Source organism: Miniopterus natalensis, chromosome 20, assembly GCF_054644295.1.
Source record: "Miniopterus natalensis isolate mMinNat1 chromosome 20, mMinNat1.hap1, whole genome shotgun sequence".
Taxonomy (NCBI): Eukaryota; Metazoa; Chordata; class Mammalia; order Chiroptera; family Miniopteridae; genus Miniopterus; species Miniopterus natalensis.
This window is the reverse complement of record NC_142100.1, coordinates 24,254,191-24,270,970: the sequence shown is the minus strand read 5'-3', so window position 1 is coordinate 24,270,970 and position 16,780 is coordinate 24,254,191. Positions and strand designations below refer to the sequence as shown.

The 16,780-nt window shown below is 38.0% G+C and overlaps 1 protein-coding gene across 1 annotated transcript in view; it reads right to left on the bottom strand.

The window, feature by feature from the left end:
- The window catches only part of NAA25 (N-alpha-acetyltransferase 25, NatB auxiliary subunit), a 41,414-nt gene that overhangs the window by 6,003 nt on the left and 18,631 nt on the right, over window positions 1-16,780 (bottom strand). Inside the window, exons 12-20 of the mRNA XM_016203086.2 lie at window positions 14,830-15,037; window positions 13,874-13,963; window positions 11,831-12,011; window positions 11,073-11,172; window positions 6,418-6,569; window positions 5,819-5,944; window positions 3,841-4,084; window positions 1,847-1,970; window positions 1,086-1,151 (exon numbers count right to left, since the gene is read on the bottom strand). Of these exons, the coding sequence (XP_016058572.2) occupies window positions 1,086-1,151; window positions 1,847-1,970; window positions 3,841-4,084; window positions 5,819-5,944; window positions 6,418-6,569; window positions 11,073-11,172; window positions 11,831-12,011; window positions 13,874-13,963; window positions 14,830-15,037 (1,291 nt within the window). The remainder of the gene's footprint in view (window positions 1-1,085; window positions 1,152-1,846; window positions 1,971-3,840; window positions 4,085-5,818; window positions 5,945-6,417; window positions 6,570-11,072; window positions 11,173-11,830; window positions 12,012-13,873; window positions 13,964-14,829; window positions 15,038-16,780) is intronic.

Here is a 16,780-nt window from a genome sequence, read left to right as displayed (position 1 = left end):
TAGGAACACGATACACAATCTACTAAAGAATAAGCATATATAAAAGCTCAGTCCGGAAAGCCTCCTCTCCACACATAATAAACCAAATACCAAAGAATATCTATGTCAAGCTCTTTAAAAAGCCATATGACTATTGCTCTATTGTCTTCAAAATATAAAAGATGGCTTTAGAAATTACATATTCTAGGATCTAAGCCTTTTCACAGATAGGCCACTGGCACAATAAAATTAAGACTCCAAGCAAGTCGTTTAGAAGAACTCGTGCCATTAAGGACTAGCAGCCCAAAGTGCACGGTAGAGATGCCCTTCAAACAAATGCCCCATTTAATTCTCAGAATCGTGATCATCTTTCCATTCTCATTCTGCATTTGGGCAATAAAATCAAAGGCTGATAGTGTCCTGAAAAGAAAAGCGCTTACAGATTTTAAGTGCTTATGTGTACCTTTTTACCAAATAATTCAATTTCTAGGAATTTAATCACAAGGAAATACTCAAGTAAGTACCCAAATACTTGTGTCTCAAGATGTTTACTTCAGCATTGTTATAAATATACTGTTATAAATACTGCTACAAATAACTCAAGTGTATAATATGTATTCGGTGGGAGGATACATAAATGAATTTGGTACACTAATATAAGACCGTAGAATATTATGCAGCCCTCAAACCAAATAGAGTGTATATGTAACTGCCATGGTAAGATATCCAAGGTAACAAAAAACTACAGTCAGAAGAGCATGTATCAGACCTTTTCATATGTTAAAACCAACCAGCACTATGTATTTCCATATACACATATGGGCTGTTTGGGTGGTATCTAGGCATATAGACTCCAAAGCATCAATAGTTCTTTCTTACCTTTGAGGGAATGGGGCTGGGAAAGGGGGTAAGACCACACACACTTGTGTACTGTTTTATAATAGGTATCTACAGCTTTTGTAATCAAAACTTTTTAAAGTTAAAAACAAGTCTTTAAACATACTAAAAGTATGCGTTACTTTCAAATCCTCTTGCAAGTTTTGATTTTTAAAAATGAGCTATTATCAGACAATCAGATACGAAAGGAGAATCCAAAGACTGCTTACCTTTTAACTGTTCTAATAAAGACTTAAGACTATTCTCTACTCGCTCCTGGATCTCTACTGTATCCTCTGAAATTGAAAAACAATGAAAAAAACATTCATTTTTTTTTTTTTTTAAAGCAAGCTCAATACCTGCAAGCTGCACATGGGCAAAGACATTTTCTTTTCTCTTAAAAACCCTAGGCATCTAAATTGTATTACTAAAAGACAGAGAAAGAAAGAAAATTAAAAAGAACAGTTTATTGATTTTTAGAGAGAGAGGGAAGGAGAGGGAGGGAGAGGGAGAAAGAGAAACACCAATGTGAGAAAGCAACATCAATCAGCTGCTGACTGCGTGCCCCACACCGGGGACTGAGCCCACAATCTGAATGTGTGCCCTTGACTGGGAATCGAACCGGCAACCTCCTGGTGCATGGGATGACACCCAACCAACTGAGCCACATGGGCCTGGGCTAAGGGCTTCATTTTTAAATAAAGAATCCAGTCTGAAATCTAATAATAGTTTAACAAATCAGGAATTTCTTCAACTTTCGAACCTAGTAAGATTTCAAATATGGAAAGAACTTAAACTTCTAAAACATTACTTTGTAACCTTTGAATGTACTTCCTTGAATATTAAACAAGACATTTCCAGGACATCATCCAGCTTCCATCTCCTCCAAATTTTTCCAAATAGTGAGTTATAGATATTTTGTTTCATTTTCTAAGTCCAATGTTGCAATGACAAAGACCCAGTAAACAGACTCCTGCAAACATACACTTACCTAAACCATTGGTATCCAGCTCATAAATATCACAAACAAGATAAAAGGAACTGGTCTGACACTGAGAACAGCCAGAATTAAAGAATCCACCCATTCTGGTAGGCACAGGACCAAGGAAAGGATACTGAAAAAAGAAACGAAAAAAGTGATGTTCTTTAAGTTTATCTAAATTCATACAAAACAAGAAAACAAATGACTGTAAGTACTCGATAAAAATCTATCTTAGTACCCTGGTTAAAGTGTTGGCCCGAGCACCAGAGGGTCACGGGTTCCATTCCAGGTCAAAAGCACATACCTGGATTGCAGGTTCCATCCCTGGCCCAGTCAGGGCGCATGTGGGAGGCAAACAATCGATGCGCCTCTCTCACATCAATGTTTCTCTCTCCCCCTCCCCCCCTCCCTCCCACTCTCTCTAAAAATCAATGGAAAAAATGTTCTTGGGTGAGGAATAACAAAAATAATTTAAAAAAATTTTAATCTTAGTGATTAAGTTATAAACCACTGATCAGCAAACTATAGTAGTTCCCTCCTTATCCACAGGAATACATTCCAAGGCCCCAGTGGATGCCTGAAACCATGGATACTACCAAACCCTGTATATACTGTTTTTTTCCTATATATACACATCTATGATAAAGTTTAATTTATAAACTACGCAAGAGATTAACAAGAATAACTAAAAGAAAAGAGAGCAATTATAACAATATACCATAATGAAAGTTATGTGAATGTGGCCATTCGTTTCAGGGAACCCCTTGCTGAAGTCTTAGCATAGGCTCAGTGCTTTCTGGAACAACACATTGCCAGCAATCAGAACATGTGTTTTGCTTATGTCTTCCACCCATAAATTTAATGCCTTTTCCACTGTAACTAAGCACTTATCACACACACTGTGGCCATAACTTCTGCAATTTGTGATATGACAGAAAAATAGCACAAATTTCCCTCTTCACAATTTCATGGATGGAGGATTTGTTCTTACTGTAGATCTTAGCAACCTCAGCATAAGATTTTTTTTCTTTCCTTATTAAATTGAGAACTTTCACCTTTTCACTTAAAGGAAGCACTTTATGGCTTCTCTTTGGCATGTCTGAATTGCCAGCATCACGACTCTGTGCTTCGGGGCCATTAAGTAAAATAAGGGTTACCTGAACATAAGCACTGCGATACCCTGCTAACAAAGACTGCTACTAAGTGACTAAAGAGCAGGTAGTGTATACAGTGTAAATTCTGGACAAAGGGATGATTTACGTTCCAGGCAGGATGGGGCGGGATGAAGCAGGACAGTGTGAGATTTCATCATGCTACTCAGAACAGCAAGCAATTAAAAACTTATAAATTGTTTATTTCTAGAATTTTCAATTTAATATTTTCAGACTGTGGTTGACTAGAGTTAACCAACCGTAACTATGGAAGAAAGAGTGAATAAAAGGATACTACAGTAATAACTAAGTCATTTTAGAGAAAATAGCTAGCTATTAAAAATTTACCATTACAGCCCTGGCTAGTGTGACTCAGTTGGTTGGAGTGTCATCCCACACACCAAAAGGTACTGGGTTCGACTCCTGGTCAGGACACATACCTAGGTTGCAAGTTCGATCCCTGGTCAGGGTGTGTATGAGAGGCAACATATCAATGTTTCTTTCTCACACTGATGTCTGTCTGCCTGTCTCTCTCCCTCTCTCTCCCCCTCCTTGTCTACCTCCCTCCCCAGCTCTCTAAAAAAAAATCAATTAATATATTCTGAGGTGGGGATAAATAAAAAAAATTTACCATCACAAAGAAAAGCTATTTTGCTTTTCCTCACTTTCTAGTTTGAATATTGAGGCAGCCTCTGAAATTCCAAGGCTGTATGTAATATTTGCCTTTTTCCTACAAATGTCATAAACTAGGACAAAATACTGTTATCTATTATTCACCTACCCCAAATCCTATTATTAAAAAGACAGTCATAAACTACTGAAGCTTTGACAATAAATACATACTGATAATACCTGAATTTCCTTCTCAACAAATCGCTTTCCTGTCTCCAGGGCCACCTCCAGCTGTTGAAGGAGCAAACGGAGAATATCAATCCTGGAGGATACACCATTCTCAGTGGTCTTCTCCGAGTTCTTTGGTTCCACAGGGTGGTTAAGACTTGGGAGTCCACTGATCAGCCTCAATGTTAAGGAACGGATCCTTAACCACATGGTCTCCTCCTCCAAGGAAAGTTTCTTATGTTCTTCAGAAACATCCCTTTAAAAAAATCCCCAAACCATCCCTTTTACTCAGTGTGTTACCTTTAAATCTTTCAAAGTTAACTATCATCAAACAATATGCCTTTGAGTAGTCCCAGTTTTCATTTACTAGCTGAATATCTCAGACAAACCAAAATCATCCAAGCCCCCATTTTGGTACTCATAAATGGAAATGACAGTCCACCTAACAGGTTATTTTCCACTTCAGTGAGACTTTTCAGATTATACAAAAATTCAAATGACAGAAAAGTAAAACACAGAAGGAAAACATGCCCTGATAACTAAGCACCACCCTATTAACAAGCTTGTACAGATCCTTGCAGGTTTTTGCAATGCAGAGGTACAAAATGCAACTAAAAATATTTATATAATTTAAACAAATAAAACAGATTCACGGTATTCATACTATTTTCCATACTGCACCTTTTCAGGGGTGTGCAGAAAAGATTAACATAGCAAGCCTGAGGCTATTATCTTTAGAAGGGCCTGCTTGCAAGGGTAGCTCTTGGCTGATGTCTGGAAACCTGGTACTCCCACCATTCCCTAAATGACAAGAGTGGCTCACTGTGCCTAGGCTGTTTGTATAGACCTACGGTTTATGGTGAATACCTGTTTTCCTTTTGGGAGTCTGGAATGTTGGTATATGGTACAAGAGAGGGCACCTACGAACCAGCTGAGAGAAACCTTGGGCACCAACTCTATAATGGGAGTCTCTGAGCAGAAACATTGCACACGCATTACTGTATTTTCCATGGCTAGAGAAAGGAGTATGTGCAGTATGGTCCCTCAAAGGAGGGAGGGCACTGGGAGTCTGTGCATGGAATGCTCCAGACTCCACCTGTTTTCCCCTTGCTCATCTTGTCATGTATCCTTTTGTTATAATAAACCTTAGCTGTGAGTGCAAGGATATGTTGAGTCCCATGAGTCCTAACAAATCACTAAATGTGGTCTTGGCAATCCCCGAGTCACAGTATATTCAGAACTGCCTCACAGACATATTTCTGCTGCCTGCTTGTGCACCTAGTTCCTTAGGTTCCACTCTCCTAGAAGCAGATCTGTGAACTAAATAGTATATGGACTCTTCAATCTTCATGTCACTAAAATTCCCTGGTTAGGGAAGGTTATGTACAGTTTTACCCCATGTAAATGCACAACAACCATTTTCTCCACAACCCTGCTGAGCACAAGTATTAATCTTTTTTTTATCTTTTTCTGATAGGTTAAAAAAAAAAATCTTTATTGCTGTATCTATTAAGCCCTTTACCAATTTGGTTTTTGGTTATCTCCTTCTGATTAATTAAGAATTCTCTCTATATATGAAGGATATTAATATAAATGAAGGAATTTATCAACTTACCACATATCTTTAGAACTTATTAACAAATTTACTTCTATATAGAAGGTTAATAATTACAAAAGTTAAACTGTTTATGTTTCCAGATTTGATATAATGCATTTTTTTTTAATTTTGTATTTTCTTCTAGAATTTCGAAGGAGTTTTAACATAATCTTTGATCTACCTGGAATCTGTTTTCACAGATGCTATGAAGAATCTAACTTTAAATCCCAACAGAACAGTGAGATTTATTTTCTTCCTTTGGCTTACCTATATTTTCTGATTCCTACAACAAACATGATTACATTTGTGTAAAAAAGAGTTTAAAAAGAAAACCAACGCTTAGATTCATCCTAATTCTTTAAAAATAAATTGCTTGGGGGTACTTCCAGTTACCTATCTTTTGGATCCCAGCTGAAGAAAACATTTAAGTCTCTGTTGTCTCGCAAGGCTTCCCATGGAATGTCGTCTTCTTCTGGCCGAAGATTCATCGACTTTATACTTTCTGCTAAGCTGACTGATCTGTGATATAGAAAATGCGTTTATGTATTATTTCAATAACAAAACATCCATAAAAACATATTAGCTAGGGCTTTGTTTCACTAGAGAGAAAGGAAGAGAGGAAGGATTTACTATTAAGAAGTTCTCTTTTTTATAAGGTGAAAGAGAACCACGCACCAGTCATGCTGGTCTGAATGGAAACACAATCAAAATAAAGTGGATCAACATTAATTCCCGAAATCCTGTGCCTACAAGGGTCCTTGTAAGCAAAAGATTGCCCATAGCCTAGCTGGCTTCTGTATGGAGCCCGGCAGTGTTCTCTCATTCCCACGACATGTGCCAGGTTCTTTCCCCTTTCTTCCCTGTACCCGGCCCCCACCCACACACACTTTCTCCTTTTTCCCATTTTTCCTTAGCTTAAGCCTGCTAATGTCACCCACGAGCCTAGCATGATCTAATCCCTTGTTCCTTTTTAGCTCTTACGCAATACTTACACATTTGCTTCAAGTAGAAGGTCTAACAACATCCGTTCAGTACGGACTTGTGCAAAATGAAGAGAATTATTCAGCCTGTTCCTAAAAGCGATAAACTCTGGGATCTTCTCAAATGCACCATATTTGTAAGCTTGAATAATATATTCTGAGGTCTGGGAAGGAAAGACATTACCTTGGTATAAATATTTCACAGGTCAGGCAATGAAGGCAAACCTTGCCAGCCAAAATAAAACAAAACAGCCAAACTAAAATTAAGATGTTGAATCTAATCTTTAAGGGTCTTGGTCACCAAGACGAATATCAGCTTTCTAAACGTTCCTTTTCTTCTTTCCTATACCAGAGTCAAATGTCTTCTCTACTAATATGACTACTAGTAATATCCAGCTGCTGCCGCCACCACACAGACTTTTTCTTAGTAGTTACGCTTTTCAATTCAACAGGACTGGAGGTTTGTTATACCACGTCAGTCAAAACTTTGGTTTGTGCCATTGGGGAAGGGATATTACTCCATGTTTTTCTGCATATGAGATAAACTGTCTTATACAAAGGTTCCAAAAACACCAGAATAATTTAACCACACCACCACCCCACCACCCCAAAAATCACTCTCCTTCAGAAAAAAGGCTGCTCCATGGTTTTGTTAATTTCTGAATACATATCACAAATATAGGGCATATATTACATCAGGATAGAAGTAAGGCGCCAAACAAAAGACCTATAAAAAACTCCTGTCATAATCCATTCTGAGGACAGAAAGACTTCATAAACCAGGTTACTTGTCCATCCAAACTACCTACGACCTCTGCTGGAAAAGTCCATAAACAAGTAAGTGAAGGACACACTCACCACATCTGCTTGAATTTAGATTAATACACATATACAGATGAAACATTGTGAACAGAGGCAAGGTAAAGAATACTCAACAGAAATGCTGGCACAATAGAACAAAATCTCAGGGAAGGACATTTCATAGGTGGGCCTATCCCATCGGTATTAGAAGTCAGGAGGGCACCCTTTGGACCAAGGAAAGTATAAAACTCAAAGCTGATGTTTGCCCCAAAGATCCTTTCTAGATCCTTTCCAGTCTTTTTTGCACAACCTCAATCAGCTTTGCCCCCATCTCCATAACGTTCTAATAATTTGCCCAATAGGAAAATAGGCCAATAGTTAACAACATACCCTCTGATACACAGCCTCGCAGGGTTCATTTCAGGCCGCGGGATTGCGCCACGGGCGCTAATTCAACTGCATTCGATGCGGCTTTTAAACCCCCATGGGACACCTCGGCGAGCTGTTTGCCTGCAGTATCTGGAGAAATTAAAGACGGACGGACACAAGAAAATTAAAAAGATTACTTGTGATCCTGCAGGTTTAAAGAAGGACTATCTGAAGAAGCTCAAGTGTACCTTCTAGCCTGATTAAAGGACAGCGACAGGCCCCATCAGGAAGAGGCCGAGTCACTCTAAACACACATGCCTAGCCAATGGCCACCTGGCTTGGAAACCATAGCAAGGTTTACCAGCAGCCCTTGCAATAGGGACTTAGAACTTGAAAACAAACAGCTGGTTAGGAACATATGATCCAGCAATTAATCAGGATAAAAATATGACTGTAATCAAATTTATCAATTACAGTTCCAAAATAGGATATGATTAAAGAAAAAAAACCAGCCTTACCGAGTGCAAAAGCAGTTTTAATTTAGAAGTGGTCCCTGGAATACTTTAGAAAAAAGGCAACAGCTTTAAAAAGAGAAAGGGGGCAACCAAGAGGAACGTAGCCCTTGAACAAACTTAAGACGGTAACTCTGGCTCTCTGGCTGGTCTTTTGAGGACAGTCCTCCCTTAAGACTGCGGCAAACTATCGGTGTGGAGCTAGGGGAGGGCCTGGGAAACTACCAATAGGACAAAGGCTGAGAAAGGACTATGACTCGGAGAAACACCCCCTATTGGAACTGCAGGCAAAAGTGGAAGCCACCAGCACTTTAAAGACTCCTGAATATCAGAGAGTGTTGTCCGTACCTGTTTCTACTCATTCATGAACCACTGAGGCTATTTATAGATCCCATTCGGAGTCCTGAAATGAACCCTGGTCACTAAAAATTTGCAAAATACATGGACATCAAATCCCTGCATAATGATTTTCATGAATACCCAGAGACTTCTAAAGGGAAATTTTTTTAAAGCATAAATATGTAACTTTTTTGGAGATATGAAAATCTAGCTCTAATTCTCATATTGTAAAAATCTATTCCCAAGTAAAGATGACAGCAGACAATGACCTTCCCGGAGAGAAAATTCCTGTGCAGACCTTCCAAATATAACTTTCAATTCCACAGCACAAAGCCTTAAAAAGCAGAAAACCATATTTTCCATTTAGGAGCAAAAGTATTCTTTCAAAGAGTTAGTTGGGAACTGAAATACATCAGTCACTCAAGTCACTCAGATCATCTGGGGACTCCAAAAACAACCAAGAACAAAAGATGTAGAGCACAGAGTTTTAGTTTCCAGAGGAATGTTTCTAATGCCACCAGAAGGTTTAACATATAGTATAATACTACAACCGAGATGTTTTTCAGCCTCAGGCTCCTACAGAAACAGTCCACCCTGGACTCCATTTTCCTATTTTGGGACTCGGCCTAAGCACTAAGGTTTAAGGTGAGTTTTCCTTGCTATACTGTGTTTTAGGATCCCCAAAGATTATCTACCTAATCTGATTAAATAAGCTTTGTCTTCTCAGTAGTAATAAAAATAGATGTCAAGCAGAGCATCCTAGTCCCAGATCAATAAAATACTATAATTTTATCAGGTTCAGCATCACAGACATTCAAATGAATTATCACTCCAGCCACATACAACCATCAGCAAAACACCAAAGATACAAAAAGCCGCTGAGGACAACATGCCCTCTCAAATCGCTCCTAGGGATCTCCTTTCCCTACTAAAATACTTTCATTTGTTGTGTGTGTGTGTGTGTGTGTGTGTGTGTGTGTGTGTCTTCAAAACAACTCTTCAGACACAATATTTGTGGGGGAATAATTAAAGCTTAATTTTTATTAGAATAAAATCATGTGTTTAGTAGCCAGGTGATGAACAATATGGCTCTGTAAGTATGCTAAATGACGGAAACGAGTCAAACCAGCCGTCAGGCTTGGACTCATCCCTTGTTTACCCCAACTCCCACCTCAAAACTATCTGAGAAACTAAACTTGGAAAAGAATTCTTCAGTAAATCAAATGTCTCTTTAACCTCTTCCTTAAAATACAGAAATGAGGTCAGAATAGTGAGATTTAAGGAACACATTTTTTCCGAGTTAGTAAAACTACTTGAAAGCGAAAGGGAAAGAACAGACAAGTGAACACAGTGAAAACTCAGCAACTTAGAATCCAACTGCCTACTCATGCTAAGAGATTTTAGAAACCCAAGGTCCAAAAGATACCCTCTGACCTCTAAGCCAGGCCAGCACCTTCTGAGCAATATGTTCAAATGCTGATGCCCACTTCCCTCTCTCCCTGGTCAGGAGCTATGGCACAAAATGAGGTCTGAACAGAGACACCAACCACAGGGGAGGAAAATAGGGCTTAAAAAGCACAGTTCACCATCCCTTGCTACAACCAGTTCTCTAGGCCATGCCCTGAAACTTGTCAGGACATTATTATGAGCTGAAAACAACAAACCTATATTCTATTGTTCAGGAATGCTTCTGCCCTGCCCCAGCCTTCTATTTAATACACCCTCAAGAACTAGACGGCAGACAGATTAGCATCAGCTGTTACAGTAACAAAACATGTTTTTTTAATCTTCATGAGTGTTTGTCATGAAGAACCCCAGAAACCAGTTTCCCGGCCCAATTTCTTGGTTGCTGTTAGACCATAACAACGGAGAGCTATGGGCAGATATCTGTCACAGCCCAACCCCATGGGATGAGTCTTAGAAGCACATGAGAACCAACGAGGCAGTGACCACCCTAGAAAACATGCCTTATCCTCACAAATGTTCCTGAGTGGTTTTGCATAGCTGGTCGACTGAGTAGAGACCATAAATATGGTTTTTCTACAAACACTTCTGCTTAACTGACAAGCAGAGACCAAGTCTGTTTGCAATGAAAAATATGGTGCAAATCCCATCCTTTCATTACGGCACAAAGAAGCCCTATCTTATTTATTGCTAGTAAAAAAAATACTACTGACCAAAGTTTCTTGAAATGACCTTCAACTGGTCAATTTTATAATTCTAAGAAAATATAAGTGCATTTGCTGTTGGCAAAGAGCACAGTGGTTTTAGACTTCAGAAATAAATCAAGGTAACAAAAAGCAGCTGCTATCGCAGAACCTTACATGGCATCCTCATGCCCTTGGAAAAAGTCTCTTAGAGATTAAAAGACTGACCTAAGAGGCATAACACTTCCTATTCTGTTAACATCCAGTTTTAAATTCAGCTTCATATGGATTCTATTAACACGCCCCTTCTATCAACCACAGATAACTCTTCACCTCTACCAAACACCTTGGCCAGTAAGCTATGGCCTAAGGGCAGGTGTGGGTACAGCATGGCACACCTCAACATGTGTACCTGTGACACTGGGAAGATGCTCTCTGAATCGTGTGCATTCAGCAGGCAAGACCATAATAAAAAATAAATAAAACTTTTTTCACTTACATCTTTCTGGTTGGAGTGGAAAAACCTGAGTGCGAAGTTACAGGATTGGGAGGCAGCAGCATACTGACCTAGGGATTCAGCGTATCGGGTCAAAAGATAACTAGGTAGGAAAGAAAAAAAAACATGTTACACTTACCCACCTTTAGTATCACAGACTACACATCAAATTACTATGGCAGGAAAGAGCTAAGCATGTGAAAAATTTAAGACATCCTGCCACAGAAATTATCTAATTCACAAAATTAATTTTTTTAAAAAGAGCAAAGTTAATTCAGTCTTGTGGGAGCCCTAGAGTTCCAGGTCATGCTTTCTTCACACGCAAGCTGTGAGAGCACAAAATACTGTCTTCCGGAAACAGCTCTACAGGGGATAGAGAAAATACCCTGATTCATCACAAAGAACAGTTACAATGCAAATTTGAAGGATCTGTGAGGTCAACAAATGGAGTACGTGTGTCAACCTCAAATGCAAGGCAGACGTAAAGACTTTAAAACAGGCTTCAAAGTATATAGCTGTTTGTTGTCTCTGAGGAAAATTTTCCTACCATTTCTAAATTGTGCAAATTTTAGCATTACTATAAAATGCTGGCAAATATAAACTCTTACTGTTTTTCAGTGGATTGTGATAGGTGATTATTTCATCTAAAATGCTCAATACCAGGAACAACTTTACTGCTAAAATAAAAAAGTTCGAGTTCCGAGTATAAGGGCCCTGCACTGGCAGCTGACTGCTCATTACTCAGAGTATATACTACCAACCCAATGGTATCGTGCTGGATGTGCTTAGCATCAAGGCTGGAATACAGGTCCAACACTGGTTCAAATGCTCCCAGCACACAGTAGATTCGAACAAGCAGCAATTTGAATTGAGCATTGGAAGGGCTGTGGGTTAATCCCTCTTCCAGCAAAGCCAGGGCCTGCCACACAGCGGTCTCGTCACCTAGAACCAAAATATAAGAGCATTACTCACAGATCTGCAAATAGAGAGTTCTCAAAAACAAAGCCTTACTGACATCAGCACCTCCCCTAACTATTCTAAGAATGAGTTTAGGTGACAGAGAACAAATTTTAGATACACATCTGTAAGCAAAACAGATTTCCCTGAATAGACAGTCCCTCAACAGTTACCTCAGTTCTTAACCATGCATCTACAAAACTGATGCAAACTTTAAGCTGCCAAGTCTTGTGGAGGGAAGTTATGGAAACTCACAGAATCCTAGATTCCAAGAAGAGATGGACTTTGAGGGAGAACTGGCTTCCACCAACCTTCCCAGTACAGGATTTTCTCTACAAGGCCCCAGACAAATGCTTTCTCTAAACATCATTTGTCTTCTATCTGTAACTCTACCAATAGAATGTCAAATAATATTTGAAAAAAATTGCTCATTCATAAAATAAAGTGATACACTTTTTTGAGCCACCAAAACTCAAAAGGTCACATGTATCAATAGTCGTAAGTTCTCTTTTAAGAATCTAAGAAAATAACATAAAATGCAGATAAAGCTTAATATACAAAAATATTCCGCGTACTAATAAAGGGGGGACAACTGAATTACAGTAACACCCACACATGGAAACACCACATAGCCATCTGATGCTAACAAAGAGTTTTTAGTAACAAGGGTAAATATTTTAGTAATAATGATCAGTAAAACACACAGAGAGAATTCAAATTAGCATGAAGAGTTCATCTTCAGTCTAAAAAAATATGCAGAGAAAGAATAAAGGAAATATGAAAAATGTTAAAGTGTCTTGTGGAAGCAGGAAAAGTGAGATTAAAATAAACTGTTTTTCAAAATTTTTACAAGCTTTTACAGTCAGGGGGGAAAAAACAGCTAAAGTAAAAGTTCTATTGAGCTTTTAAAATTATATCGTATATGCTTTTTTCCAAGAGAAAAGAAACAAGATAAAAAATTGGAGCTTCAGATAAATATCTAAAATCCTACCCACACTATGCAAACTACACATAATCTACTTAGACTATCATTAGGATTTTAATGTACTGCTTTTGAACTATAATTACTTTTACACAGTAGTAGTCATAGCATGCATCCAATTTTGCATTCTACTCTTTTACTTGTGTTTTCCCATATTGCTACCTGGTCTTTATAATCATAATTGTATTTAATTCAATACTTACTGGCCTACACTTAAACAACACTAGATATAAGACCTGAAGATAAGAGTCATGGGTGGTTCCTGGACTCAGAACTGAACAGAAGAGACAGTTGAACAATTATAGAGAAAAGATAATTTTAAAAAATCACAGTTATTCAAGGATAACTAGTATCAGGGAAAAAACCCCACAAATCTTTTTAAAGATCTCTTTAATATAGAAATAAAATTTTGCTTGACCAGTGTGGCTCAGCGGTTGAGCATCAGCCTAGGATCCAGGAGATCTTGGCTTGATTCCTGGTCAGGACACATGCCCAAGTTGTGGGCTCGATCCCCAGTGGAGGACATCCAGGAGGCAGAGCTCAATGACTCTCTCATCATTGATATTTCTATCCTCTCTCCCTCTCCCTTCCTCTCTCTGAAATCAGTAGACATATTAAAAATAAAATAAAATTTCAAAGTAAATAGCAAATAATGGCTTAATTTATACTTCTTTCTGAACTATTAAACCAAATATTATGAAAACATTTATCATTTTATTTTGCAAAATTTAGGATATAACTACAACTCTATACAAAGTCTTATCAAAAGAGCATCAAAGACTGATGAGATTTTCTTGGGACAAAATTTTCCTAACAAAATTTTATAACATAACAAAATGATATAAGATAAATGATTGCTCCTTACCTGTTTCTCTCCATATATCAATAAGTACATGGACAGCAAGGAGACAGTAATAGTCTGAAAACTGCAATTCGGTTTTCAAACAGGATTTCCCTACAAGGGGGGAAAAAATCATCTGTATTTAACATTTACTTAACTATTACTGCCCCAAATAAGTTTTTTAAATAGGAAAAGTGATAAGAGGAAGGAGAGAGGGAAAGGAAAGGAGTAAATACCACAAGAAAATATGCGCCATGAACCGAAGGATTCACGCAGTGAGACTAGAGTGAGCTGGAGCAGAAGGGCTCCAGGACAGAGATGGTATCCCAAATGGTCCCACAGGGACAGCAGCAAGATTTGGAAGGTTTCAGGTGAAGAAAAGAACAGAAGCCAAGGACCATGTATAGCTAAAGTAATATCATGCTCATTACTTCACGTAATTATTTAGAATGCAGTTAGAGAAACACTGATATCACCTAATCAGATAATTAACATTTTATCACATATACCTAGCAATCTGAAGATCATCTGCTTCTAAATATCTCACAATTTACGGCATTCCTTTTGTTCACTTACATAGTCTATATAATTATAAATGTTAAGGCATATAAGCAGAAAATGTGATAATTATCATAAACTATGCAACTCATATGAGCACCAATGTGATAGGTGGCTCACCAGATTGGGAAGACTATGGAGAACTATAATTACTTAAAACTCCGAGCTTAATATTGTATGGCAACTATACTTAAGTTTTTAAAAAATGAAATGTGGAAAAAAATAATAATAATAATTAAAAAAAAAAACTCCAAGCTTTCGAAAGGCTTTGTATTTTAGTACTTGGATAGTCTTGCCACTTGAGAAAATATTCTCCTTGCCAAACTCATTAAAACAGGATGCTGTGAGTGATTAAAAACAAAAACTAACTTCTAAGTCTTAGCATATCAGGGGACAACTGCACATTTTGAAAGATTGCTCACCAAATTCCAGTCCATGCTGGTACCTTAACATCAGTTCTCTGACCACACTCAGTTTCTGATTTTTATCCATAGTGTGGTACAAGCCCAGTAACCTCGTCAGCTGCACCACACACAAATGCTGCTGCAGAGCTCTGATGTCAGCAGGCAGTGCCAGCTTATCCTCTGTTGGTGTTGACAAAGGAACAACTCCAAGTAGCTGATTAATAAACTGCAGAGTGGGGAAAAAAGGAGGACAGGTCTCAAAACAGAACTAGTCTTTAGTAGGCCATAATTAACAAATACTGAAATGGTCTAGAGAAAGCTATCAAGCAAAAATAAAAATTTAAAACCCCATTTTCTATACCAAAATTGCTAAAATAAAAAATTTTCTAATAGCACACAATGCTGGTGAAACTCCAGGGAAACTGGCACTCTCATTCATTGCTGGCCAAATGAATGAGACACTAAAAGATCAACTGAATTGTGAAAATGTTTCACAAATTATAACATATCAACATCATATATAATGTAGCAATGAAATAGTTTAATTAGGAAGAGAGTAGAAAAGAGCAGATGACCAAAAACAAACAAACCTAAATTATACTGATACTCAGATGCATTCCTAAAGGAAATATTACGCACTGAAAGAGATAGTTATGGCATGTCAGTGGTCTTAAATTGCGTTTGTAACTAAAGTTTTTATTTTGAGATAATTACAGATTCACATGCAGTTTTAAGAAATAACAGAGAGAGATCCCATGTACCCTCACCCAGTTTCTCCCAAAGGTAACATCCTGCATAAAAATATGTTTAATTCTTTGAATTTGGCAAGAACTTTAAAAAACACCAGTTCCTGTTGTACATTTATTAAAAACAGGCTTATTTTCACTCACTCCCAAAATGCTATTAAGATGACAGTAAAGAACAAATGCGAATTAACTCATAAGGATCAGGAATATGTAAACAGATAACAAATAAAAACCATTAATAGGATTTCAAAAAAATTAAATAAATAAATAAATAATTTCAAAAGAAAAAGAGCAGAAGGGCAGGTGGTAATAACTGGCATATGGCATGCAACAGGGATGATCAAGCAGCAAACTGATTCCAGCAAAAAAGCCTTGTAAGACTCAGAAATAAAGGGCAGTGGGTGTCTCTGAAAGCTAAAGCGCTGACGGGGCTGAAATAGGAGAATTTGCTAAATTCTGTCTAAGAAGTTGGAACCCTCCCCAAGCTCACAGACTGACTTCCTATATCTAGCAAAAGCATGGGCGTTTACTCTTAGAAGCTGAACCAGAGACATTGTAGACTCAGGGAAAGCAGGCATAGCTGGAAATGTGGATGAAGCGAAACTCTACTTATTCAGTGATGAGAGCCCCAGTCCCCCTCCCCTTACTCCTAACCAGATTCCAAAATGATACCAGCCAAATGTTTAAGTCCCCAAACTGAGATGGTAGCAAATAGGCTCTATGAAAAATATTTCTGCAGTGGGGAGTGGAAGTGGGGGAGGAGAGGTTTGGGAGAGAATGGAACAGATCTATTTCCTCATGGTTTTAGACTACACTAAGAGGAGTTGTATACTTTTATGGTTGTGCAAAACTGGTGAAATCTGAATAATGTCAGTGGGTGATATCAATGTCAATTTCCTAATTATGATATACTAATTATACAGTATGTTACCACTGGGGCAAAATGGGTGAAGGGTATACAGAGTTCTCTGTGTTGTCTTATAAGTGCACATAAATGTACAATCATCTAAAAAAAAACAACCAACAAACATAAAAACAGAAAAGGAGAATCTAATTATCTACCAGCGACTTATTCTCATTGTGGCTTAACTTAACAAGAAATCATGCCTTTAATCTGATAGTCCCTAGAGTACTTGGCTTCACAGAGCAGCTATCTTGATATCTCATGTTCACCACTCTCACACATTTTAGAAAGGAAATCCACACACCTAACCTAGTTACAA